The sequence below is a fragment of the Armigeres subalbatus genome, chromosome 1 (genome assembly GCF_024139115.2).
Source record: "Armigeres subalbatus isolate Guangzhou_Male chromosome 1, GZ_Asu_2, whole genome shotgun sequence".
NCBI lineage: Eukaryota > Metazoa > Arthropoda > Insecta > Diptera > Culicidae > Armigeres > Armigeres subalbatus.
This window is the reverse complement of record NC_085139.1, coordinates 66,110,122-66,134,830: the sequence shown is the minus strand read 5'-3', so window position 1 is coordinate 66,134,830 and position 24,709 is coordinate 66,110,122. Positions and strand designations below refer to the sequence as shown.

At 41.3% G+C, this 24,709-nt stretch overlaps 1 protein-coding gene across 1 annotated transcript in view; it reads right to left on the bottom strand.

The window, feature by feature from the left end:
• Window positions 1–567: 567 nt before the first annotated feature.
• Window positions 568–24,709, bottom strand: part of LOC134209514 (trichohyalin-like) — a 37,098-nt gene continuing 12,956 nt past the window's right edge. The window contains exons 3-5 of the mRNA XM_062685515.1: window positions 2,491–3,026; window positions 2,241–2,305; window positions 568–1,407 (exon numbers count right to left, since the gene is read on the bottom strand). Of these exons, the coding sequence (XP_062541499.1) occupies window positions 1,065–1,407; window positions 2,241–2,305; window positions 2,491–3,026 (944 nt within the window). The 3' untranslated portion in view covers window positions 568–1,064. The remainder of the gene's footprint in view (window positions 1,408–2,240; window positions 2,306–2,490; window positions 3,027–24,709) is intronic.

Sequence of the window (24,709 nt, the reverse complement as noted above, 5' to 3'; positions counted from 1 at the left end):
AGCTTCTTGTCTCCAAAACTATTCTTGATCCAATTCATGTCCTTCCAATCGAAGTTCGTACAACAAACTTTCCAACACATGTGCAAGTACAAGTGGTCCGACCCAGATGCTCTGCCTAATTTTTTTGGTGTATTGCTTCGATCAAAATCAACTCTGGTCAACAGGCTGCAATCAATTTGTTCAATTCTCGGCTTCTGTCAAAATTGTATACCAACTCTATTTTTTAAGCTTTATTAGGGTGTACTAACTTTAATCGCGTAATCTATTAACCCCATTATCGTTAAATTATCGAGTAAACTTACGTTAAATTATCGAACTCCGATAATAATTGAGTTGATTCATCTTTAGCGCAGCAAGCGATTACGTTGAGCACAATTAAATTTATAGGCGATAACGATAAATTAACGATAACCATCAAGATTATGAAGCGATCTGTTCTAGATTAGGAAGAGCTGTAGCTTTTGGCAAAAGTATCAATTAGTAGCCTGCCATATGGGTTGGAGGATACTCTAGTATTGTGTTTTTCTTGTGAGGGGGTTCCCATATATCCAATAGGTTATGGGCCCAGTACGATTCTACTGCGCATCTTCCATCTTTCGTCATTGAATGGGGTATTGAATGCAATCCCAGCAACTATCTAAACCCAATGCATATTCAAAACAATGCAAACAGTCAAGCCGACTTCAACCGCCAGTGAACACTTCTTCTCGGACTCGGCGATCATATATTCCGAAAAGGTAATCTACCTTCCGAGAAAAACGTGAATTTTATTTGCTTCTTGAAGTCGTTTTTTATTTCGAAAGAATCAATTCAAATTAGAATTGAATTGAGTTCCAATTTGAAATCTGTATTATCTGGCCTTTCTAAAATATGAACTTTACCCCTGAACATTGAAAAAAATCGTTTTAAAATCAAAAAATAAGTTTTCTAAGGAAACATCGAAAAATCCCGGGATCCCGGGATTTCCCGGGATATACGAACAAAATCATCCCGAATCCCGGGACAACGAAAATGGCCGGGAAATGGAAACTCTAGCTGACGATGATGATGCAATTCCGTTTGGTTCAATCGACTCCATCACCACCGGCAGAAGTCGGTGGCACCAGTAGTGATGGTGGCAGCTTGGTTGTCCTCAATACAAACTCGGTTGGATCGGACCCAGCTGCACCCACCAGCATCCCCGTCGTCGTCGATGCTGGTGCCGGAGATGCCGCCGGCCCCACCGCCAGTAGCTGATCCTTTAATTGATTGTTTTCCGCCTTGAGCATGCAATTTTCCCGCCGGAGAGCTTCCAGCTTCCGGTGCAATCCATCGGTCAACGTCAGCATTTCGCTCTTCCAGCGATCCTTGAGCTGTTCGTTCGTCTGCAGCAGTTGGTTCAGCTCCAGTTCCCGGGCTTGGCTGACTCTGTAGTTGTGTTTTTTTTTGTTGAGTTGCGGCGAGCGTGCAAAATTGAGCAGAAACAAAAAACGGGATATTAGCTTGCGGTTTCTACAGACTGTAGTACAAATTAGAGCAGAAACTCCAGCTGGTCGTTTTTAGGTCAGGTGGTTGATGATTCATTATTGTGTAGGAGATATCAGGCTATGGTTGAATCTCGGTTTAAAAGACTTTTATGGTGGATGAAGTAAAAACACTGCTTCAATTGCGAAAACATTCAATTCGAGATAAACTTATGACTTAAAATACCAGAATTTGAAAAAAAGAAATGTAATTTAAGAAAAAAATAAATAGTCATATTTTGCTAAATCGAGGGGGTGGCAGAAGCTCGCTTTGAAAAGATAAAATAGGATAATAGGATAGTATAAAAACCATCATTACCATCGTGCGGGGCTTCTCGTGAGCTACTATGAACATTTTGAAACAAGAATTATGACGTTAACTAACATGAAATTGTTATTATCACTATTCGGGTATCTTGGCTAAAATATTGAAGCAGTAAATTTTGCATAATTATCGATTTAAAAAAATCCATTTGTGAATCTACTAATGTTTCCACTATTGGTACCGTTACCCTATGTAATGTTTTTCAAACATATCTTTCAATTTAAATATATCTTGAAATTCAATATTATTTCAAAACTTGTGCGCGGTGCAAATCCTTCTCAAAGGCACGTGTACGCCAAACATAAATTGAAAATGAATCCAGCCGGAAAACTATCAGTCATAAAATGAAATCCGAACAAAAAGTGCAGAAAATAAATTGAAACGAAACGATAAAATCAAAACCAGTATCTTACTTGCTGATTTCGCGTTCCTTCGTCATCGTCTTCTGGAAAGCTTCCAATTTCAATTCCATTTCAATCTGCAACGAATACAATGAGTGTACATAAAACCTGAGGAACATTCGTTATTAACATAGCCTTCGAGTGGAACATCACATCGTCATATGAGAGCTTTTCTGTACTTCGTCTTTAATTAAATCGATCTTTTATCTATTGGACCCATGACTCCCCGGTTAAAAATACCATACCACGCTCTCATACTTACAATCAACTTCGAGGCAGCGTGGAGGTCTGCATCAAGATTTTGATTCGTCACAATCAAACCCTTGAACTTGTCCTCCAGGGACCGTGCTCGGCTTTCAGACTGGCGGGTTTTATCCCGCTGCTGCTCGACTGAATCTTTCAACTGCTCCAGCTGCCGCTCCAAGGCGTTAATCCTATCTTCGTAGCCCACCCGGAGGGCATTCATTTCCTGTTCCACCTTCCGGGCCGCCTGCTCCATCACTTGCCCGATGGTGGAAGCGAGAAAATCGCACTCCTCCCGCACACCCCGTTCGCGAGCTGTCAGCGAGTTTTTCTCCTCGATGGCCGTATCGGCAATCTGCAAGGCTTCCTGCACTTTGATTAGAGCCTGATTCTCCCGGCTCATGTGCTGCCGCGCCAAAGCATTGGCCTGATCCAGAAGCTCCTCAAGTTCGGCTTTCTCCCGCATGGCTTGCTCCAAATTGGTGTTGAGTCGCGATTCGGTCGAGCTCCGCTCCTCCACCTTGGCCTGCAGGGTTTGGTGCTCGGATTGCAGGGCTGCAGCGACACAAAGAGAACCCAAATGGAAGGATTCGATTAGAGTGGGGAGCAAAATGGATTAAAATTTAGCCAAGCACTTCTTGGCCGGCAGGCGAGGGAGCGATAGCATAAGCGACGAATCGAGTCCGCACAGCTTTCATTAGCATGCATGACACTTCTTTTCAAAGTTTATAATTGATCAGCTTGAAGCCAGCGGTATATGGCTGCGATGAATTGATAGCACGTGGAGTAGACTGATTCACGAGAGTAATAAAAAAAATTCTCTCAACAAATGTCATGCCAAAAACGAAAATAGACCCAGTTTTTTTTTACACGATTTGGGTTTAGTCAATTAAGACTTTTAGCTTCAATGAAACAATGAGTTAACCCCACGAAAATTCACAAAAAAAAATAAAGAAAACACAGGTGACATGTGAAAAGCTGTGAAAGTTCAAGTTAACCAAGGAATTAATGAATTCTAACCGCGTAAAAAAACTAGTTTGTAAAATGAAATTTTATTATGTTTAATCTACTGCTCTTTAAAAAGGGGCTTAACATTTTTAACAGAATTATTTGTTACCAAATGTTTTAAGCTGTTTAGGGTACCGAACCCAATAGCTATTTAAATTATCTTGCAATCCGCAAGGTTCAGATAGACAACTGTCTGCTAAGGATATGCGGATGCTGGGTCATTAGGCCGAATAGTCAACAGGCCGAATGGTCATTAGGCCGAATGGCCATTAGGCCTAACGGTCATTTGACCGAATTATAAGTACGAGGTAAGAAGTGAGAAATGACAAGTGAGACGTGAGAAAGGAATAGTGAGAAGTAAAAAGAAGTGAGAAGTACGAAGTGAGAAATAAGAAACGATAAGTAAGAGAGAAGTGAGAAATGAAAAGTGAAAAGTGAAAAGTGAGAAATGAGAAGTGAGAAGTAAGAAGTGAGAGGTGAGAAGTGTGAAGTAATAAGTGAGAAGGGAGTGATGCGAAGAGAGAATGAAGAAAGATGAGAAAAGAAAAAGAGACGAAAGAACGAAAGAAGAGAGAAGGAAGAAAAAAGAAATAAGATAAAATGAAGAATGAAGGTAGAAAGGATAAAGGAAGAAAGAAGGAAGCAAAAATGAAGAAAGAAAGACAAAAAAAAGAAGAATGAAAGAAGAAAGAAGGAAGAAAAAAGAAGAAATAAGGAAGAAAGAAGGGAAAAAAGGGAGAAAGGAGCAATAAAGAAAAAAGGAAGAACGAAGGAATAAAGAATGAAGAAAGAAAGAAGAAAGAAGGGGGAAAGAAGGACGAAAGAAAGATGAAAGAAAGATAAACGGAGAAACAAGGAAGAAAGAAAAAAGGAAGAAGGAAGAAAGAAGAGAGAAAGAAGCATGAAAGAAAGAAAAAGAAGGGTGAAAAAAGGAAGAAAGAAGAAAGAATGAAGAAAAAGGGAAAAAATAAGGAAGAAAGAAAAAAGAAAGAAAAATGGAAGAAAGAAAGACGAAAGACGAAAGAGAGAATGAAGAAAGATGAGAAAAGAAAAAGAGACAAAAGAACGAAAGAAGAGAGAAGGAAGAAAAAAGAAATAAGATAAAATGAAGAATGAAGGTAGAAAGGATAAAGGAAGAAAGAAGGAAGCAAAAATGAAGAAAGAAAGACAAAAAAAAAGAAGAAAGAAAGAAGAAAGAAGGAAGAAAAAAGGAAGAAAGAAGGAAAAAAAGGAAGAATGAAGGAAGAAAGAAGAAAAAAGGAAGGGAGAAAGAAGGAAGAAAGATGTAAGAAAAAAGGAAGAAACAAGGAAGAAGAAGGAAAGAAAGAAGAAAGAGAGAAGAAAGGAGTAAGAAAGAAGCCCGAGGGAAGAAAAAAAGAAAAAAGAAAGAAAAAAAGGAGGAAGAAAGAAGTAAGAAAGAAAGGAGGAAAATGCGGGAAAGGAAAAGGAGAAGGGAAAAGTAGGGAGAAAGAAGAAAGAAAGAAGGAATAAAGAAGGAAGAAAGAAAGAAGAAAGAAAGAAGAGAGGAGGAAGAAATAAGGAAAAAAGCAAGAAGAAAGAAAGAAGAGGGATAAAGAAAATAAAATTCACGAAGGAGGAAGAAAGAAGAATGAAGGAGGAAAAATGAAGAAGACAGTTCTCACTTCTCATTCGGCCTAATGGCTAATAACTGTATGAACAAGGTCACTTGGTACCCTGTGTATAGTGTTAGAAAATGTAATGTGAGATATAATGAGATTATTGTTGAAATTTTTCTGGTATTGATGCAAGATTGATTTTTTTTAACCTGGTAAGCTCTTCTCATGACTACATGAACCAGATCGGATGGTGCCCTGTGTATAGTATTAGCAATTGTATACTGAGGTGAATGTAGAATATTGTTGATTTTTTTCTGGTTTTGATGCAAAATTGATTTTTCTAGAGTCAGGTAAGCTCTACCCATGACTGCATAAACAAGTTCAGCTGGTGCACTGTGTATAGTATTATAAAACGAATACTAAGATGAACTGAGAATACTGTTGGATTTTGTCGTAGGACTTACGTCTTTCTTTACTATACTGAGTGTCATTTAGATTTTTTGAAATCGAGAGCGTTACGCTGAAAGGGAATATTTCGAACGTTACCAGCGCCTTTATCTTTCGATGGATTTTGAAGATTTATATATCAATCGACTCGGATACTCTCCAACAATTTGCCAATTTCATTGAAACTTAAAATTATTAACGAAAAGTGATTGAAAATTTTAGTTCCTGTCGAAGCCATCAAAAAATTAATATGTAATTAATCCCGTGCACGGACATCAGAATTCTGTGAGTAACGGGCCTTCGGGTCCACCGCAAAATTTTCTTTGTGTATAAAAGAAGCAGTGCCTGTCATTACAATTTGTGACAGCAGCGCGTACTGACGTGCTTGTTGCTCGCGCATTTTTCGTTTCGTTCGTTCGTAGACTATGTTTACCTACACACAGCATGCGGCAATTTTCGGATTGGAAATTGTCTCGACTTCCCTGGACATAAAAGTATCATCGTGCTAGCCTCATGATAATACGAATGCAAAAAATGGTAACCTGGCTTAGAAACCTCGCAGTTAATAACTGTGGAAGTGCTTAATGAACACTAAACTGCGAGGCGGCTCTGTCCCAGTTTGGGGATGTAATGCCAATAAGAAGAAGAAGAAGAAGATACAGTCGCCAACGAGAGAGCTGCTGGAAAACCAATCATTACGAACAATATAAGAGATAATGCGACTCGATATAATCGGCAAAGACCTAGGCGACGAATACAGGATCACGATTGGAAACTTGGAACATGGAACTGCAAGTCGCTAGGTTTCGCAGGTTGCGACAGGATGATCTACGATGAATTACATCTCCGCAACTTCGACGTCGTGGCGCTGCAGGAGATTTGCTGGACAGGACAGAAAGTGTGGAAAAGCGGGCATCGAGCGGCTTCTACCAAAGCTGTGGCACCACCAACGAGCTGAGAACCGGCTTCATATTGCTGGGTAAGATGCGCCATCGTGTGATTGGGTGGCAACCAATCAACGCAAGAATGTGCAAGCTGAGGATAAAAGGCCTTTTCTTCAACTATAGCATCATCAACGTGCACTGCCCATACGAAGGGAGACCCGACGACGAGAAAGAAGCGTTCTACGCACAGCTGGAGCAGACATACGATGGATGCCCACTGCGGGACGTCAAAATCGTCATCGGTGACATGAACGCACAGGTAGGAAGGGAGGAAATGTATAGACCGGTCATCGGACCGGATGTCTGCACACCGTATCGAATGACAACGGCCAACGATGCATAAACTTCGCAGCCTCCCGCGGAGTGGTAGTCCGAAGCACCTTCTTTTCTCGCAAAAATATCCACAAGGGCACATGGAGATCACCTAACCAAGAAACGGAAAACCAAATCGACCACGTTCTAATCGACGGTAAATTCTTCTCCGACATCACGAACGTCCGCACTTACCGCAGTGCGAATATTGAATCCGACCACTACCTCGTAGCAGTATGCCTGCGCTCAAAACTCTCGACGGTGTACAACACGCGTCGAAGTCGGACGCCGCGGCTTAACATTGGGCGAGCAGCTAGGCGCAGCGTCTCTTGAAGATGGCCGGAGAGATATTCGATCCGCCATTGGTAGCACCGCAACCGCTGGACTTGGCATGGTGCCCCCGGATCAGAGAAACGACTGGTATGACGACGAATGTGAGCAGTTAGTAGAAGAGAAGAATGCAGCATGGGCGAGATTGCTGCTACACCGCACGAGGGCGAACGAGGCACGATATAAACGGGCGCGGAACAGACAAAACTCGATTTTCCGGAAGAAAAAGCGCCGACAGGAAGATCGAGACCGTGAAGAGATGTAGCAACTGTACCGCGCTAATAACACACGAAAGTTCTATGAGAAGTTAAACCGTTCACGTAAAGGCCACGTGCCACAGCTTGATATGCGTAAGGACATAAACGGGAACCTTCTTATGAACGAGCGTGAGGTGATCCAAAGGTGGCAGCTGCACTACGAAGAACACCTGAATGGCGATGTGGCAGACGAAGATGGCGGTATGGTGGTGGACCTGGGAAAACGCGCGCAGGACATAATTGTACCGGCTCCGGATCTCCAGGAAATCCGGGAGGGGATTGGCCGGCTGAAAAACAACAAAGCCCCTGGGGTTGAGAAGATGGAGGAAGCCTACATCAGACTGAAGAGGGAAGCCAAGCAGATCGGACTAGTCATCAACAAGTCGAAGATAAAGTACATGGTAGGAAGAGGTTCAAGAAAAGACAATGTGAGCCACCCACCGCATCGGTGGTGACGAAATCGAGGTGGTAGAAGAATTTGTGTACTTGGGCTCACTGGTGACTGTCGAAAATGATACCAGCAGAGAAATTCGGAGACGCATAGTGGCTGGAAATCGTACGTACTTTGGACTCCGCAAGACGCTCCGATCGAATAGAGTTCGCCGCCGTACCAAACTGGCAATCTACAAAACGCTCATTAGACCGGTAGTTCTCTACGGACACGAGACCTGGACGATGCTCGTGGAGGACCAACGCGCACTTGGAGTTTTCGAAAGGAAAGTGCTGCGTACCATCTATGGCGGACGGTACGTGGAGAAGGCGAATGAACCACGAGTTGCATCAGCTTCTGGGAGAACTATCCATCGTTCACACCGCGAAAATCGGACGACTGCGGTGGGCTGGGCACGTAGCCAGAATGTCGGACAGTAACCCGGTGAAAATGGTTCTCGACAACGATCCGACGGGCACAAGAAGGCGAGGTGCGCAGCGGGCAAGGTGGATCGCTCAGGTGGAAGATGACTTGCGGACCCTCCGTAGAGTGCGTGGTTGGCGACGTGTAGCCATGGACCGAGCCGAATGGAGAAGACTCTTATATACCGCACAGGCCACTTCGGCCTTAGTCTGAATAAATAAAATAATATGGACATCTATTAGTCACAGATTTCTTAAATTTTTGAAAGCATGCGCAACGGCGCAAAAAAATACCTTATGCTGATCTTCAATCAGCGCCGCCGACTAAGCTACTTCCCATCGTCCTGAAAGTCAACGAAAATAGTCCCTAACCGGAGGCGTGGGAGAATTCTCCATCCACAAAGTGCTATCAACCCATAGCTCAGGGCTATCAAAACTTTTTTGAAAAATCATCCAGAACTATGTGTCAGCCAGATCATTCCTGGTCTCAATGAGCGAAGCAAGTTCCAATGCGCACGACATCATTGCCGGGGTTCCCCAAAGCAGATTCTTATGGACCTTCTGTATTTTAATCTATTCACCTCCGATATGTTAAAACCTTCAGAAGGCGGCATTCTGTCCTGCTCGCAGATGACATCTCTCTCGTATACAAAAGTAGAGTGGTCAGAGCGCTAGTGGCAAAACTCCAACGAGTTCTGGATGCCCTGACAGAGTACCTCGCCAGCTGGAAGATTGGTACGCGTAGAAGGCCAGAACATCTTTCCTCTCTCAAAACCTCCCAACCTAGATCTGTCTGAGTCGGTATTTGTGCGCAATATGTAGTAGGTAGCGCAACCCTGGTAGGGTATCCTGTCGAAATTTCTACAGTTACCAAGGCAAAAGTAGAGGCGATTTATCTTGTGGCAGCCGATAAGCGACTGCATTTGCGTGTTGAGAATGAAACGCCAATTTTTCAACTACATCCTGATGTATGCCGCAACAATTTTTTGTATAAACTTTATTTATGTGTTTTTTAATCTACAGATTAAGTTCAACACCGAGCCGCAACGAACGATAAACCTAATGACGTAAAGAATACGTTCTATGAGAGTCTTGAAAAGATCTTACGGAGAGTACCCAACACATGATATAAAGATTGTCTTCGGAGAGAACGCTTATTTCGACTTGTCATTGGTGTGGAAAGTCTTTATTCCGCTACCAGTGATAATGGTCTGCGACTTGCGACCTTTGCTGCCGCTAGGGGGAGGGCAATCAGCAGAACTTATTTTGCACGTAATAATATCCGCAGACACACCTGGAAACACCCCAGTGACTTGCACACATGCTGATCGACGGACGGCATTTCGAGGACATTATAAACGTAAGGTAATTAACTCGGATCACTACCTTATAGTAGCAAAAATTCGGATGCAACTATCCAGCGTCACGAATCCATGAAATAACTTCAATATCTAGCACATATCAGTTGAAGGAGTTGCTTAACAGTCCTGGAGTACCGCCAGAAACTGAACGACCGGATAGGAAATGCAAACTAATCTTGCGATTTCAACAGATTGTGGAAAATTATCCATATTCAACGTAGGTCAAGCTGTGGAACCACCAGCGCTGAATCAGGTTTAGAAGGCTATGAATGTGCTGAAATACAGCAAAGCTGCAGAGAAAGACAAAATCCCGGTCGAGTTTCTTAAACTATAAAGTGAGCAGCTGCATCATATTATTGATAAAATGTGGGAGGATGCCAATAAGGACAAGGGAGGATGAAGAACTAGTTGGCTGACATCATATGCTTGATCTGTAAGAAACAGTGTTGTAAAATGTCATTTGCATTCGTTTGTATAATTTTCCCATCAGAACTTGTTTCAGAAGGTAGCTATCAATTCATGTTGTATGACGAACTTATAGCGGTTAAATGGGCCTACAACTTTGTCTACCGAGACTTTGCTGTAAATATGTAATCTGGGGCGTGGGAGGCAAAATGTCATTCAAATGACATTATGTCAAATGACACGTGACATTTTGGAGAGTTTTCACTCTCCAGCCTTTGATGTTATACTTAGAGCAATGTACCCTTGGACAAAAATATAACCCTACTCAAGCGTTATGAGTACATTCAAAATTATGGAAGAAATTTGGCTTCTAAAGAAAGTTATGAGCAAATTAGTCAAATGACATGCAGATGACATTTTACAAGCCTGGTAAGAAAGGCTACAGACCAAAGCGTGCCTATTACAGAGAGATGACCTTTCTAAACTCGGCGTACAAAATTCTGTTGAACATACTGAAACCGCTTGAAGAGTCTTTCATAGGCGAATATCAGGCAGGTTTTCGTGAGGGCCGATCAACGATGGATCAGACGCTTAGCCTGCCAATGATCCTTGATAAATTCCGCGATTACTATTTACAGATTTACCATCTGTTGAACGATTTTAAAGCAGCGTTCGATTCAGTGAAAACAAATAAACTATGGCAATGTTAATTATATAGCAAAATGAGATATAGACATGACATGATCAATATAAGAGATAAATGATTAGACGACAATATCAATATTTTGCACTAAAATATCATGTCATATGAATAGTCATATGAAACTGAATTATTTGAAAACACAATTTGTTTTAATTTACCTACACTAAATAGATTGTGCTTACCCTAAAAATTGTACCTTGAGCTACACACATTATTGTAAAGACACCAGACACATTAACAGATATTAGCATAATAAAGTTTAGTTTTGAAGCCAAAATCGGTTGAATAGTGTTCCCACGTGAAACTCCTAGTGAGAAGTAGTGCGCATTGACAAATTGCGCCAACATTTGGTGCCGAAACCCGGGACTACGTTGCAGATAACCATTGTTGTCGTTGGCTGCATCACGCTGCAGCATTGTGTTGTGCATCATTCCTGAGCATCGCAGTGAGTCTGTCGTCGGAGCTGGATAATTGATCGTCGATTCAGTTCATTTAATCTCGGCATTGCGATTCGTCTGGATTCTGGGCAATCTATTGCAGCGTAACCCAATAAACACAGCACGAACGACGGTAAAGGTAACCTACATAGGCGATACCAGGTAGGTGAAATCGATAGCTATTGTTTCGAGCACAATGAAGAAACGTGCTTCTCGTTCGGGGGCTACAAAAACAGCAAAATTGAAAACGCTTCTGCGGCAAAGAGCGAACATTTTGGGCTCTGCCGCATTAATCAAACAATTCAACGACAACTACCAGCATGGTCAAGTTCACCAACTCAAAGTGAGGATCGAATCACTCGATAAGATGTGGGCTGAATTCGCGCGGGTGCAAGACGAAATAGAGGAAATTGAGAGTACCATTGCTGTCGAAGATGACGAAACTAACGATGAAGTTGATCCAGTTTTGTCTGCACAGCGCATTCAGTTTCAGAACTTGTATTTCGAGCTCAAAGCTTCTCTAGCGAGCAAAATTCCTACTGAATCTCATCCTAGTGTGGTTGTGAATCGCCCTCCGGTACAACCAATGCATTCTGTGCGGTTACCGGAAATCAACATTCCGGAATTTGGTGGAAATCCGTCGAACTGGATTGTTTTTCGAGACATTTTTCGGTTCATGATCCACGCTAGTAATCAACTCTCGTTGGTGCAAAAAATGCACTATTTAAAGGCGGCTCTCAAAGGCGAAGCCGCACGCATCGTCGCTAATTTGGATGTCAATTCCGACAATTACGTAATCGCATGGAAATCGGTTTGTGATCGTTACGATAATCCCAACCTTTTGCGGAAACATTATTTCGCTTCTCTTTTCGCAATTCCGTTTGTGAGAAGAGCTTCCTCGTCGTCGCTATACATATGAACTTGTCGATGAGTTTGATCATCATGTGGGTATGCTAGAGAAACTATACACGCCTGCTGATCTATGGAACACTGTTCTCGTTGAAACTTTGAGTAAGCGTCTCGATCCGGTGACTTTGAAAGATTGGGAAAACAGCTGTGATGAAAATGTGCGTCCCACTTACCAGCAGTTAGTGGAGTTTGTGCGGAAAACGTCGCGAGTTCTACAATCGATTAAGCTTCTACAATCGCCTAATCAGCCATTAGAATCTAGACCGATCAAATCCAAACTGATTTCCACTCATATTGCAACGGAGACAACAAGCAAGTGTCCACTTTGCAAGCAAGCACATCCTCTTTTCAAGTGCGATCAGTTTGTCGGAATGGAAGCGAAACAACGTTTTGAGCTGGTGAAGAAAAATGGACTGTGTATCAATTGCCTGAAGGGATCACACCTTGCGAAGAACTGCAGTAGTGGAAGCTGCAGAAACTGTGCCAAGAAACACCACACTCTTTTGCATTTGCCTCCTCTTACCGTGGCAGCCAAACAGTCGTCCCAGGCGGTGTTAGTTTGTTCGTCTATAACCAGTGAAGTGATTCCCTCAGAGCAACATACATTATCGTCGAGCTCGTCCATATTCGAACCTCAATCGTTTTCTTCACCACCATCACGTGCGATACCGCCATCCGTCGGGGCTGGTACTTCCGGTTCGGTAAATACGTATTCGTATTCGGTCGTCGTTGCTCCCTCCCCGTCGCCGGTTAGTTCGACCGTGCCGAGATCGATCGGCAAAAACCATGTACCGGACTCTTCTTCGATTGCCTCCTATGTCGCCCCACAACCAAGTCCCGATGAAGTGTTTCTGTCAACAGTGGCTATAAAGGTGAAAGACGTCAATGGCAATTACCGATATGCGCGTGGGGTTCTAGATAGCTGTTCGCAGGCCAACTTTATTTCGGAATCTTTGGCTCGAAAATTGGAACTGAAACGTGACCGAATCAGCATTGATGTCAGTGGTATTGGTCAAGGAATAGTTCACATCCGCTCAAAGGTTCAAGTCAAAATCGCCTCTCGTTTCGGTGGATTCGATTATCTTCTCGAATGTCTCGTTATACCACAAATCACCGTTACTCTTCCCAGCAAGCACATCGATATTTCTGGTTGGAATCTTCCAAAAGGTATACCGCTAGCAGACCCGAGGTTCAATATAAGCTCTGGGGTTGACATTCTGGTAGGGGGAGAACTCTTCTATGCTTTAATGGAAACACACAAGATCAGCTTGCCCACCGGCTACCCCTTGCTCCAGAAGACAGTTTTCGGATACGTCGTGGCTGGCCGGCTATCATGCGTAGCGAATACTCTACCAATATGTGTAGTTAGCGCTACTTCAACTCTCGATAGTAAGTTGCAGCGTTTCTGGGAGGTCGAACAATTCGACAACTACAAGGCAATGACCCCGCTAGAAGAAGTGTGTGAACAGCATTTCAGGAGAACGGTATCTAGAACGAGTTGTGGACGCTACATGGTTCGTCTCCCAGTACGAGAAGAAATGCTTCCGATGGTAGGAGACTCGTTTTCCGTGGCGCAGCGCAGATTTTTCGCCATTGAGCGAATTCAAGACGTTCAAAGTTCAAAGATGAGTTCAAAGACGAATACGTGAAATTCATGGAGGAGTACAAGGAACATGGTCATATGGAGTTAAGTCCTCGCGATAGAAATCCCCAGTTCATCCTGCCGCACCACGCCATCTTTCGGCCAGATAGCACCACTACAAAAACCCGCGTCGTTTTCGACGCTACTTGTAAAGGAAGTTCTCAGTTGTCATTGAATGACGTTTTACTTGTCGGGCCCATCGTTCAACCACCTCTTCTTGCTATCGTCCTCAATTGGCGGATTCCTCGTTATGTCTTCAAGGCGGATGTACAGAAGATGTTTCGTAGAGTATGGGTTCATCCTCTGGACCGAAAATTGCTTCAGGTTCTTTGGCGGTCTAGCCCATTCGAACAACTTCTACGGTATCAGCTAACTACAATTACGTACGGGACTTCATGCGCACCATACCTCGCTACCCGTGTGCTCAATCAACTGGCAAAAGACGAAGGGCACAAATACCCACTGGGTGCGAAGATTATTCTGAAAGGGTTTTACATGGACGATGCTCTTGCTAGAGAAGACGATTTGGAAACGGCGATCGAAGCTAGCAAACAAGTAGCAGAACTTCTAAGGTTAGCTGGATTTCAATTGCGAAAATGGAGTTCTAACGATCCAAGGATCCTGGCACACCTGTCAAATGAAATAAAGGAATTCTCGCCGGAAACAGAAATCGATGGCGCTGGAACCGTGAAAACATTGGGTCTGCTATGGTCACATGGTACCGATGAATTTGGATTCAAGATCCCATTAGGGGAAGGGGGGGCAATATGCCCTAGCTAAGCAAACAGTGCTCTATTGTATTATTTGTAACGCTATTCATGGGTATTTTTACATTATGCATCAGTTAAACAAGATAGCTACTTGATGCCATTCAAAAATTGTCAAAAATCTCAATCAAATTGATAATATTCACATTTCAAAAAAGTGGTGATATTCTGTTGCCGGAAAACTCATGAGGCAAAACGCCTTTTAGCTGGCAGCTCCTAGGGAACAAAGTACCACGCGTCGGCGAATCAGCATTCTAGTATGGATAGTCCGTGGAGACGCAAGTACTTTGTAGGTTATTGCCACTAGGGCGTTTTGCCTCGCCAAAATGTTAGATGTTTCTCCAAAATGTGGAAATTTTCGGTTTTTCCGACCTTCCTATGCACTATTTTGAAACTTTCTTCGCCTATCCTACATAATTTCAGATCTAGTTTTGTTACGGACATCTTAATGACGGTAAATATGAGAGAAACCACAAAAGGCGTTTTGCATCGGGGGGGCGTTTTGGGGCCTCTTCCCCTACTTCCTTTACTGCATAAGGTCACCAAGCGGATGGTTGCTTCCGAGATGGCGCAGTTATTCGATCCACTCGGACTTGTGGGATTGGTGGTAATGAGTTCTAGAGTATTTATCCAAAAGTTGTGGGCAATCCATATTCCATGGGACGAAGACCTACCTGAGGAGCTACAAGACTGGTGGCTTCATTTTTGGAACGAAATTCCAGTGTTGGCAAAGTACCACGACGCGTCCTCGCAAGTGGTTATGATAGTTACAAACTGCATTGTTTCTGCGATGCCTCTGATCACGGTTACGGTGCTTGTGTCTATGTGGTTTCGTCGGACGAGTCAAAAATGTACAACAGCCAATTACTCGTCGCCAAATCTAGGGTCGCCCCCCTACGCGGGCTTACTATCCCCAAACTAGAACTCTGCGCTGCTTTATTGGGTTGTCAGGTGATAGATCAGATTCGAAACATAACGAAATTCAGCGGTTCGACAACTTTCTGGTCGGATTCCAGCATAGTCCTTCACTGGATCCAATCGCCCCCTACCGTGTGGAAGGTTTTTGTCTCGAATAGAATAGCGGAAATCAACAAACTGACGCACAATGACAACTGGCGTCACGTTCCGTCAAAGCTAAATCCTGCAGACCGCATTTCTCGTGGTGTATTACCAACACAGATACTGGAAGATTCCTTGTGGTGGCATGGACCAGATTACCTCGTACAGGACGTGGAATACTGGCCTGAAGACATAGTTACTCTTACACGCGCGGAGCAGGAATCCCGTGACATAGAAGCTCGCCAAGCGATTAGCTTCACCGTAATGCAAACAGATCATTCAATCCATCGTTACTCGGACCTCGGCAAGTTACTGCGGGTAGTCAGTTACTGTTTTCGTTCCTGCAACAACACTCGAAGCGCAAAAGGGTGTCGTAATATTGGTCTCCTGCAACCATACGAAGTAGACTACTCGCTGAAATCGCTCATTCGTTTTGTCCAAGGCATGGAATTCTCAGACGAAGTTAGTTATCTTTCCGAAACCCCTCAGCGGCAGTTAACTAGTAAGGACAGGAAGTTACAGTCTTCGTTCAAAGTACTTAATCCCTTTTTGGATGATTTTGGCCTGCTCCGGCTCGGTGGACGATTTGTTAAGATGTCAGCTGCTCTGGATACTCGAGCCCCCATCCTGCTTCCGGCAAATAATCACCTATCGTGGCTCATTGCACGCTCGCTTCATGTAAGAACACTGGCACTGCACGGAGGACCAAATCTTCTGCTGGCAACCATAAGACAAAGATTTTGGCCATTGCGCGGACGCCAATTGGCTCGAAAGGTTGTTCGCCAATGCGTAACTTGCTTTCGTTGTGCCCCGAAACCAACTGAGCAGTTTATGGCACCTCTTCCGTCGGTGCGAACTACGCCAGCACGAGTGTTTGCGAATAGTGGCATAGACTATTGTGGACCTTTCGGTGTTCGTCCGTTAGTTGGGAGAGGAGCAAACGTGAAAATGTACGTCGCCGTGTTTGTATGTATGGTGGTGAAGGCGGTACATCTCGAAATAGTGACCGATCTTACGTCCGTCGCGTGTATCAATGCGGTGAAACGGTTCATTGCTCGTCGCGGTCGCGTAGTAAATTTGTATTGCGATAATTCAACAGCCTTCGTCGGCGCGGATCGAGAATTGAAGCTGATGCGTCGGCAATACATTCAGCAATTCTCTACGGAAGGGTGCAACGGCTACTGTCTGGAAAGTGGGATATCATTCCATTTCATTCCCCCTCGCTCGCCACATCATGGTGGTCTATGGGAAGCTGGAGTGAAGTCTTTCAAGCATCACCTCCGTAGAACCCTAGGTAGCCGATCCTTTACGCTGGAGGAGTTAACTACAACGGTGGCTCAAATTGAAAGTATGCTGAATTCTCGCCCCATCTCGCCACTTTCAAGCCATCCACAAGATCTGGCTAGCCTAACTCCCGGTCACTTTCTGATCGGGGAACCTCTATACTCAATACCCGAGCCCAACTATGCCGAGCATCCCGTTGGTCGACTTACCCGTTATCAAGAAATGAAGCGCAGTATTCAGGACTTCTGGAAACGTTGGTCACGGGAGTACGTCAGCGAGCTTCACCAACGCTCCAAATGGCAGCGTATTTGCGACGAAGTGAAGGTGGGATCCATGGTCCTACTCAAGCAAGACGGTCTTCCACCATTAGAGTGGAACTTGGGTCGGGTTGTAGCGGTGTGGCCAGGAGCTGACGGACATGTTAGAGTCGTAGACGGTCGTACGGCAAAAGGCACGTACAAGCGTGCGGTGACAGAAGGATACCTGCTACCAATCGAAGACCCTGTCCAGGGGTTCCCAAGGTTGAACCAAGGAGAAGAGCCCCCGGGCTCGTAGTAAAGCTGTCTTTGAAGGAAGGTTGAAACAATCGCTTCAACGTGGGCCGGCGTGTTGGAGATGGAAGTCATATGAAACTGAATTATTTGAAAACACAATTTGTTTTAATTTACCTACACTAAATAGATTGTGCTTACCCTAAAAATTGTACCTTGAGCTACACACATTATTGTAAAGACACCAGACACATTAACAGATATTAGCATAATAAAGTTTAGTTTTGAACTCGACACTGATCCTGAACACACTGTCGTAAGGTCGCTCGGGCGAAAGAAGATCCAACAAAAGGGTGCATCTGCCGTTAATGTATTCCCCGTTCTGTTCGCCACGTCGTTTGTTTACCCTAAGCCAAAATCGGTTGAATAGTGTTCCCACGTGAAACTCCTGGTGAGAAGTTGTGCCCATTGACAAATTGCGCCAACAAGCAGATCAAGTTATGCTATTTGTAAGAAATAATCAATATCATGTGCCATTAGTTTGTTCTTATTCATAGCATATCTTGATATTTAAATGATATTTCAGTGCAAATGTTTGATATTGTTGCCTGTTCTTTTAAAGCAGAGTGTAAAATAATCGAAAATATTTGGTGTGCGCTACCTTTCTTTACTTGTCACACGGGTAAAAATCCGTTCCCAGAAATGAGAAAATAATTCATGATTCCATGAATCCGTCGTGTTTTCATGCTATGAAAATACACCTTGAATATAAATCATGATTTCATGATTTATTTTCGCGTAACGCAACCAATGCGTTACAATTTGGTTGTTAAGATCGACAAAATAAAAAAGAAGTTCAACAGGGGATTTGAACTCGAGTACACTGAGCGAGAGTCCGGCGTGCTACCTCTTCGCCGTTCTTACTTTTTGGGAATGGCTTGTTCGAAGTATAACCGGTTAAGCATACTACCGACTGATGAGGATTGCCTGGTACCATAAATAATGTTCCTGAAATTATGAATTATAATCATGGTTTCATGAACTGACCTGATTCATGATTTCATGATTTTTTATTCATGCCTGTGGGTATGCATTTGTTTCCGTGCAGCAAACTTCAAGACACGGTTGAATATTGATCATTGAATATGTTTGCACTTTTCACAAATTTATATAGGGTAAAGTGCCCAATAGTGGACCCCTGACTAATAGTGGACCCTCCAGCCATTTTTGCATTATTACAGCACAGTTTCAACATTTTCCTATGAAATTCCATCGGGAGAACCTACCTTACTGCAGTCCTATGATTTGATTACATGCATTGGAAATGCTATGGAAAGTAAAATTAGATGATTTTTTTCAATTCTATAAAAAATAAACACGAGAGTTTCCATTATAGGAACATTTTAGGGGGTTCATAATAGGGAAGAAGAACGTCCCGAAACGGGACATGAAAATCAAATGAAGTGTCGACTATAGGGAAGCAGTTTCCTATTATGGACCCCCAAGGGGTCTACTATAGGGCGAATTCAGTTAAACTTGAAAATGTGAATTTTGACGAATAACGTCGTGTTTTTGGGTGTTTTATGTATGTTTCGAGAAGAGGAGATGCAGAGCTTGTTGTTCGATATCAAGCAGAATTAATATGTTGAAAATTTCTACTCCTTATGACAGGAAGAGCAAAATTCCGCTACAAGAGGGTCCACTATTGGGCATTTTACCCTATTATGTTAAATCTAAAAACGTTTTACACGAGTAATGTTATGTATGTATCACACAGAAATGAATCCGATTTGCGTCCGTGAGGCAACTTCAGGGGTAAACGTCGACTGAGAATATAAATAATGCTTTTTCTGCACATAGTAAGCATTTTCAGTGACAGTTGAATGAATGAGTCGATGCAATAGTCTTCTGTCTACGACATTCTATGTTTTGAATAATCATGCGATGTTTGTCAAAAATCGGACTGAAGTAGCTTCATGAAGTTGAATATTGTAAGCTCTGGTTCTTTTATCTTTTATATCAGTCAAATCCATCTCATGTTTTGTTATTCATAGCTTTCTGCCCGGTTTGCAGCTGCGAATAGGGTCTTCTACGGATTACTTAAGCTCGATGTTCATGTAGCGTCTTTTAAACGCATCATTCACACGGCGTTAAAAGAACGCATGTGTGCATCGGGAAAAAGCGGTAACGCAGCGTCTCCGCACCGATGCATACCTGCGGATTTTCAACGCCAGGTGCACGCAGCGTTGTAAAAACGCTATGTGGACATCGGCCCTTAACCAGCTTAGGGCACGCAACATGCAGACGGAAACAAAATTTGCCCCATTTAAAACATTGATTCTACCATTGGGTAAGGGTATGCGATAACACACTTTTTCCAAACGAAACGAAACGAAACGAAATTTAAAATGTCTATGTTGATTCGGATCGAAACGAAACGAAATATAGATTTCTTTCGAGACTTCGAAACGATACGAAATCGAGGTTCATTTAATTCGAAATTTTTCGAAACGAAACGAAATTTTGATTTTTTTTTCCGCTGAATTTTTATTGAATTGGTTTTACATTAAGTACGCAATTCTGATTTCACTTTTTCGAAGTCGAATAACTGTTTTGCAACCAAAAGAGTTATAATAACTGAAGAGGTAACCTGTGATAAATCTCCACATTCTCGCCGCATATACCATTGGCGATAAGGCAATACCCCAGCATTTGTGCCGCTTTCATAGGAATTCATCGTAGAGCGTGTGCTCCTGAATCTGATCAATTTAATATCAGTTTTATATAAAGTATATAAAAATAAAGAAATTGTGGGATTTTTCATATACGGATTCAAATTTCGTTTAAAACCTTAGTTCACTTAAGAATTATGAAATTATGCTGAAGCATATTTCATATTATCTTGTCAACGTGGTTTTACAGTATTGGCCTAGTCAAAATTTGAAAACGAATGCTGAGATTTATTTTTTTTATTTAGTGGGATACTTAACTGTGTATCCACATCTGTCAGGTGTATACGCAGATATAGAATTGATATTACTAGATCAACATTTGAAAAGGGTGTGTCTGCCAAAATTTATTCCTTCTTATTCCTCGTCTACATATATAGCATACATTTGCTCACTAGAAGAATCATGTGCATTTCACAGACCGATAGTCTTATATACAATCAGCTCGACAAACTAATCTATTGTGTGTGTGTCCTTGGCTGATGAGAACATCTGTTATGGTCAGTATGTGCTGAAAGCAATCATAAGTAAAGAATTTTCAGCAATTTAAATGATCTTTCAACCCTTTCTGGATTATTTTTTTTGCAAATTCCATGCTTAGATCTAGAAATGCCCACAAATCTGCAATGCTCCTCACATATTGTGCAAATAGTCGAAGAAGAGCTTAATAACGTTTCTTAACTGTACACGTCGTAGTTGCTAATCATGATTGGACGAGAAACAGCAAATATGCATAGCTCACCAATTAAATAATATTCTTGGGATACAAAAAAGTTATTCTTATTGTATACTTGCTTCGGAGTTTCCAATTCATGAACAATAACGATGCTGGTCAATAACGGTGCTTATAGTCAATTTAGTATTAGGAGAGGAAAATTAGTGTAACACTCATTGTTTTTAGAGACCGAGGTATGCTCTGTATCTCCGTGAGCGCTACGGAAAAGAAATCGTTGGTTAGTTGAGAAAGTAATCATGTGAAAACCCTTGGTAAGCGACAAAATATTTATTGTAAACGAAGTTATTTTGAAAACAAGAAGATGAAAACTGTGTTTCAAATCTATCCAACGCAAGATCAATGTGCTTCGTTTAATAATCTTCTACAACACGATCGATTCCGCACTAAATAATTTTGTGCTCTTTGATGCAGACATTAGTTTTATCCATTGGCGTAACTACAGGGGGGCTATAGCCCCACCTAGGATCCAAATAGCCGCCCCTAGAATTTTTGCTACTTCGCATAAGTATTGCACATATCTAGCTGTCTGAGCTTAACTACAGATAATGATTTTTTTCATCTTCTCTCTTTTCAAATCTGTTGAATCTGTTTTTGGTTTCATGTTTTTGAATTTCGAATAATTCAGGACCAAAAAACATTTTTTTTTGGTTTTTGAAAACCACAGGGTTTGAATCCAAAGGAGAAAGACAAAATCTTTCACTTTTATGTCTGTATACTCTCTAGATAGGTGGCATACCGTGAGAGACGTTTTTCGGAATCTGTGATAATGAACTGATTCGGGGGCTATGCCTCATGATAAAGCCCATATCAAAATTATATCAACATACGTTATTATGTTTTAAATTTCTTTAACAAAATTTGTTACAAATTTGAAGCAAAATGTTGTTAAAAGATCTAAATTTATATAAAAAATAACACTACTTTAAACAAAAAGTTTTCGAATTATGCTACAGTTTTATCACAAAGATAACATATTCTGTCAGAAATTTATAACAGAATCAGATACATAATATATTGTTTACTGTGTAGTTAAAAATTTTTACAGGACGTTATAGGTCTCAGGATTGTGATCATCATCAGATTTTTTTGTATTTGTCTGAACATGATTATTTGTCAAGAACATGAAACTAAGCCTTTGCCAATTTGGCAATCTTTTTAATTTAGGTACAACGTATGATGATCTATTTGGCTTAAAGTCTTTAGCATGCTTAGATGACCGAAGAATTTCAAACAAATCCTGATTTTATTAATCAAATTTCTCAGCAAATGAGCAATATTTAAAAATTTTCAAGTTTTCTTGAAGTTTTGTGGAAAACAATTATGATCTCATGCTTCCTAAAATAGACCTATAAGGCACAGAATCAAAAATGTGATATAATATTTCAAAACCAAATTTTCAAAATGACTTATCTGCCTTTGTAAACAAAGATTCAAACGTCGAATTGGCGATTCTGATAGCACTTCCACGCAAATCAACCCTATCAACACGTAGGCGAAGGCTCCTGCTACGCGTTGATGCTGTTGGTTTGCTTGGGAGTGCTATCAGAATCGCCAAATCGTCGTTTGAATCTTTGTTTACAAAAGCAGATAAGTCGTTTTGAAAATTTGATATTGATTTCATATGCATCTATCCAATTCAGGCATTTCCGATTTGTCTGGTAAAGTGTTTTAGGGATTTCACAATGCTGCTATTTCTTGAAAATTTAAAATTTTCAGTAAACAATTTAGGCTTCTTTATTTTCGACAAAGTTTTGGCAAATCTCTCAGATTTTAAAGAGAGGTAATTTAAATTTTGATAAGAAAGAACTTGGAATGCTGTTGGATGGATTATAAAAATCCACAGATCCAATTTCCAATCCAATCCAATTTTGCTTTGCTAAGGCTCGTATGATTTTTTCACGACATTCCTTTTTTATAGGCTGAGTGTCGTGGACCATAATTTATAATGTTCAAGTCGTGAATGGATGTGTTGTATGTAAATACGTCAATGTTTGTTTGGTCGGCCAACTTGCGAACAATATATACTAGTTGTTTTGAGCATTGAGCGAAAACGATAACTTAATTGTTTTGAGTGAAAAAGTAGAAATAATTAACAAAAAAAGTTAGACCCCCCTAGAATTTTCCATTAGTTACGCCAATGTTTATCACTTTGCGTTCTCCCACACTAGCTGGCGTGGTCAGCATCAACACGATCGATTGCACACTGGTTTAACAAATTTCTGCTACGCGATCATTCCGCATTCATATTGTGCAAATAGTAATAGTCACACAATTTTAATCATGGAAACACTGAAGACGTTTTATGGAAGAAAACTACTTACGTATTTGTCGACTAAGAATAGAGTGAGTAAGCGTTAATAGTAAAAATTGTATAACCTAAAGATTTGAAAACAACTTAACCATTTTGTTCAGCGGCGCAGCCAAAAAAATTTTTTATGATATAAAGTATGGATTAGTTTAAATTCGTTTCGAAATTCCGCGGAATTCCGTTAAATTTCGTTAGAAGCTAGTTTTTTCTAGCGAAATTTTTATAATTTTACGAAACGAAACGAAATCAAGAAATCAGATTTCGCCATGCACAAATTCCGCGAAATTCCGCGGAATTTCGTTTCGAACCACATGAAACGAAATTTTTCGAAATACCGCATATGCTTACCATTGGGCCTTCACGGACATCAAGCATGGACGTTAAGAAAGGTGTACCAGAAAACTATCGGGGCTAGTTTCAAAAGCTTTCCGAAAGTAAATATATGGAGTGTTATGTTTTTTTTTGCCTAAAGAGCAGCAAAAAAAGTCCATCAAAAACAGAAATGACAATAAAATGAACGCATATTACACTGCCCATGATCGCATATTTGTAACATTAACATTTTTGTTAATTTTGTAATTTTTTTTAATCCTCCCCACAAACTCAATCATTTCCAGCTTACCACAGATAAGCAAGATAGTAAAACCTATTTAACTGGTGTGGGATTAGATGCAGTAAATTGAGCTTTCTGAACGATTCACAGGCTTTTTACAAAATTAACAAAAATGCGAGTGTTACAAATATGCGACCATGGGCAGTACAGTTGGTTCGCGGGATGAACAAAAAACTATAAATCCAAGTATATCTACCATACTGCAAAAACCGTGCCAAAAACTATCAAGAAAATTATTGTGTTCCTGGAATTCTACCTCAACGGGCTTCAACACTCATTCCCCTGTGCTCATCAAATTTAATCATTTTCTTCGAAACGCATAACTTATGAATGTTTCGCTTTCACCAGGCTTTCACCTACTCCAGCATTCTCTAGAGATCTCGCTTGCTTTGTCGTGTTTTCGCTTCACAATTTCACTGTCACTGCTATAGTCGCTGATGGCGGGCACGAAAACATGTGCTCTTTTCTAGTAGGGTAGATTCACTAGTTTTAGTCCAGCCATTTCTTAACTTAGTTTTCTCCTAATCCATTGATTTTTTTAAGCAAAGCCAGTTCACGAACAAATAGATACATAGATTCGATGGATAATTAGATATTTTTAATTCAAACCATTTTTGAAGGATATGATAATGATACATGGATTGAATAAATGAATCCAAACATTTAAAAAATCTGAAACGAAACGATTTTATTTGATTTCGTTAGATTATTTTTGAAACGTTAGATTATATTGACTTATTGAAAAATAGTTTTTAGGCGACACGAGCTTCATTATGAATGCCCGACTAGTAGGAAATTAAAGGAATTAGTAGGAAAATTGGACACTTGGATGAAGGTTTCTATGAAAGTTTAAAATTTTGTGTATGCCCTATTGTATTTACCGAGAAGGTACACCCGTTTCTGTTTTCACACGGATTTTTTTTTTTTACACGGCCGTGTAAAAAAAATCCCATAAAAATTTTTTGCAAAGTTGCTCCATTTTGCATGATTCGTCGAGAAAGCATACAACTTTTTTTACACGGATTTTCAAATTTTGAACTGAAAACTTTTTTTACATGGAACACATC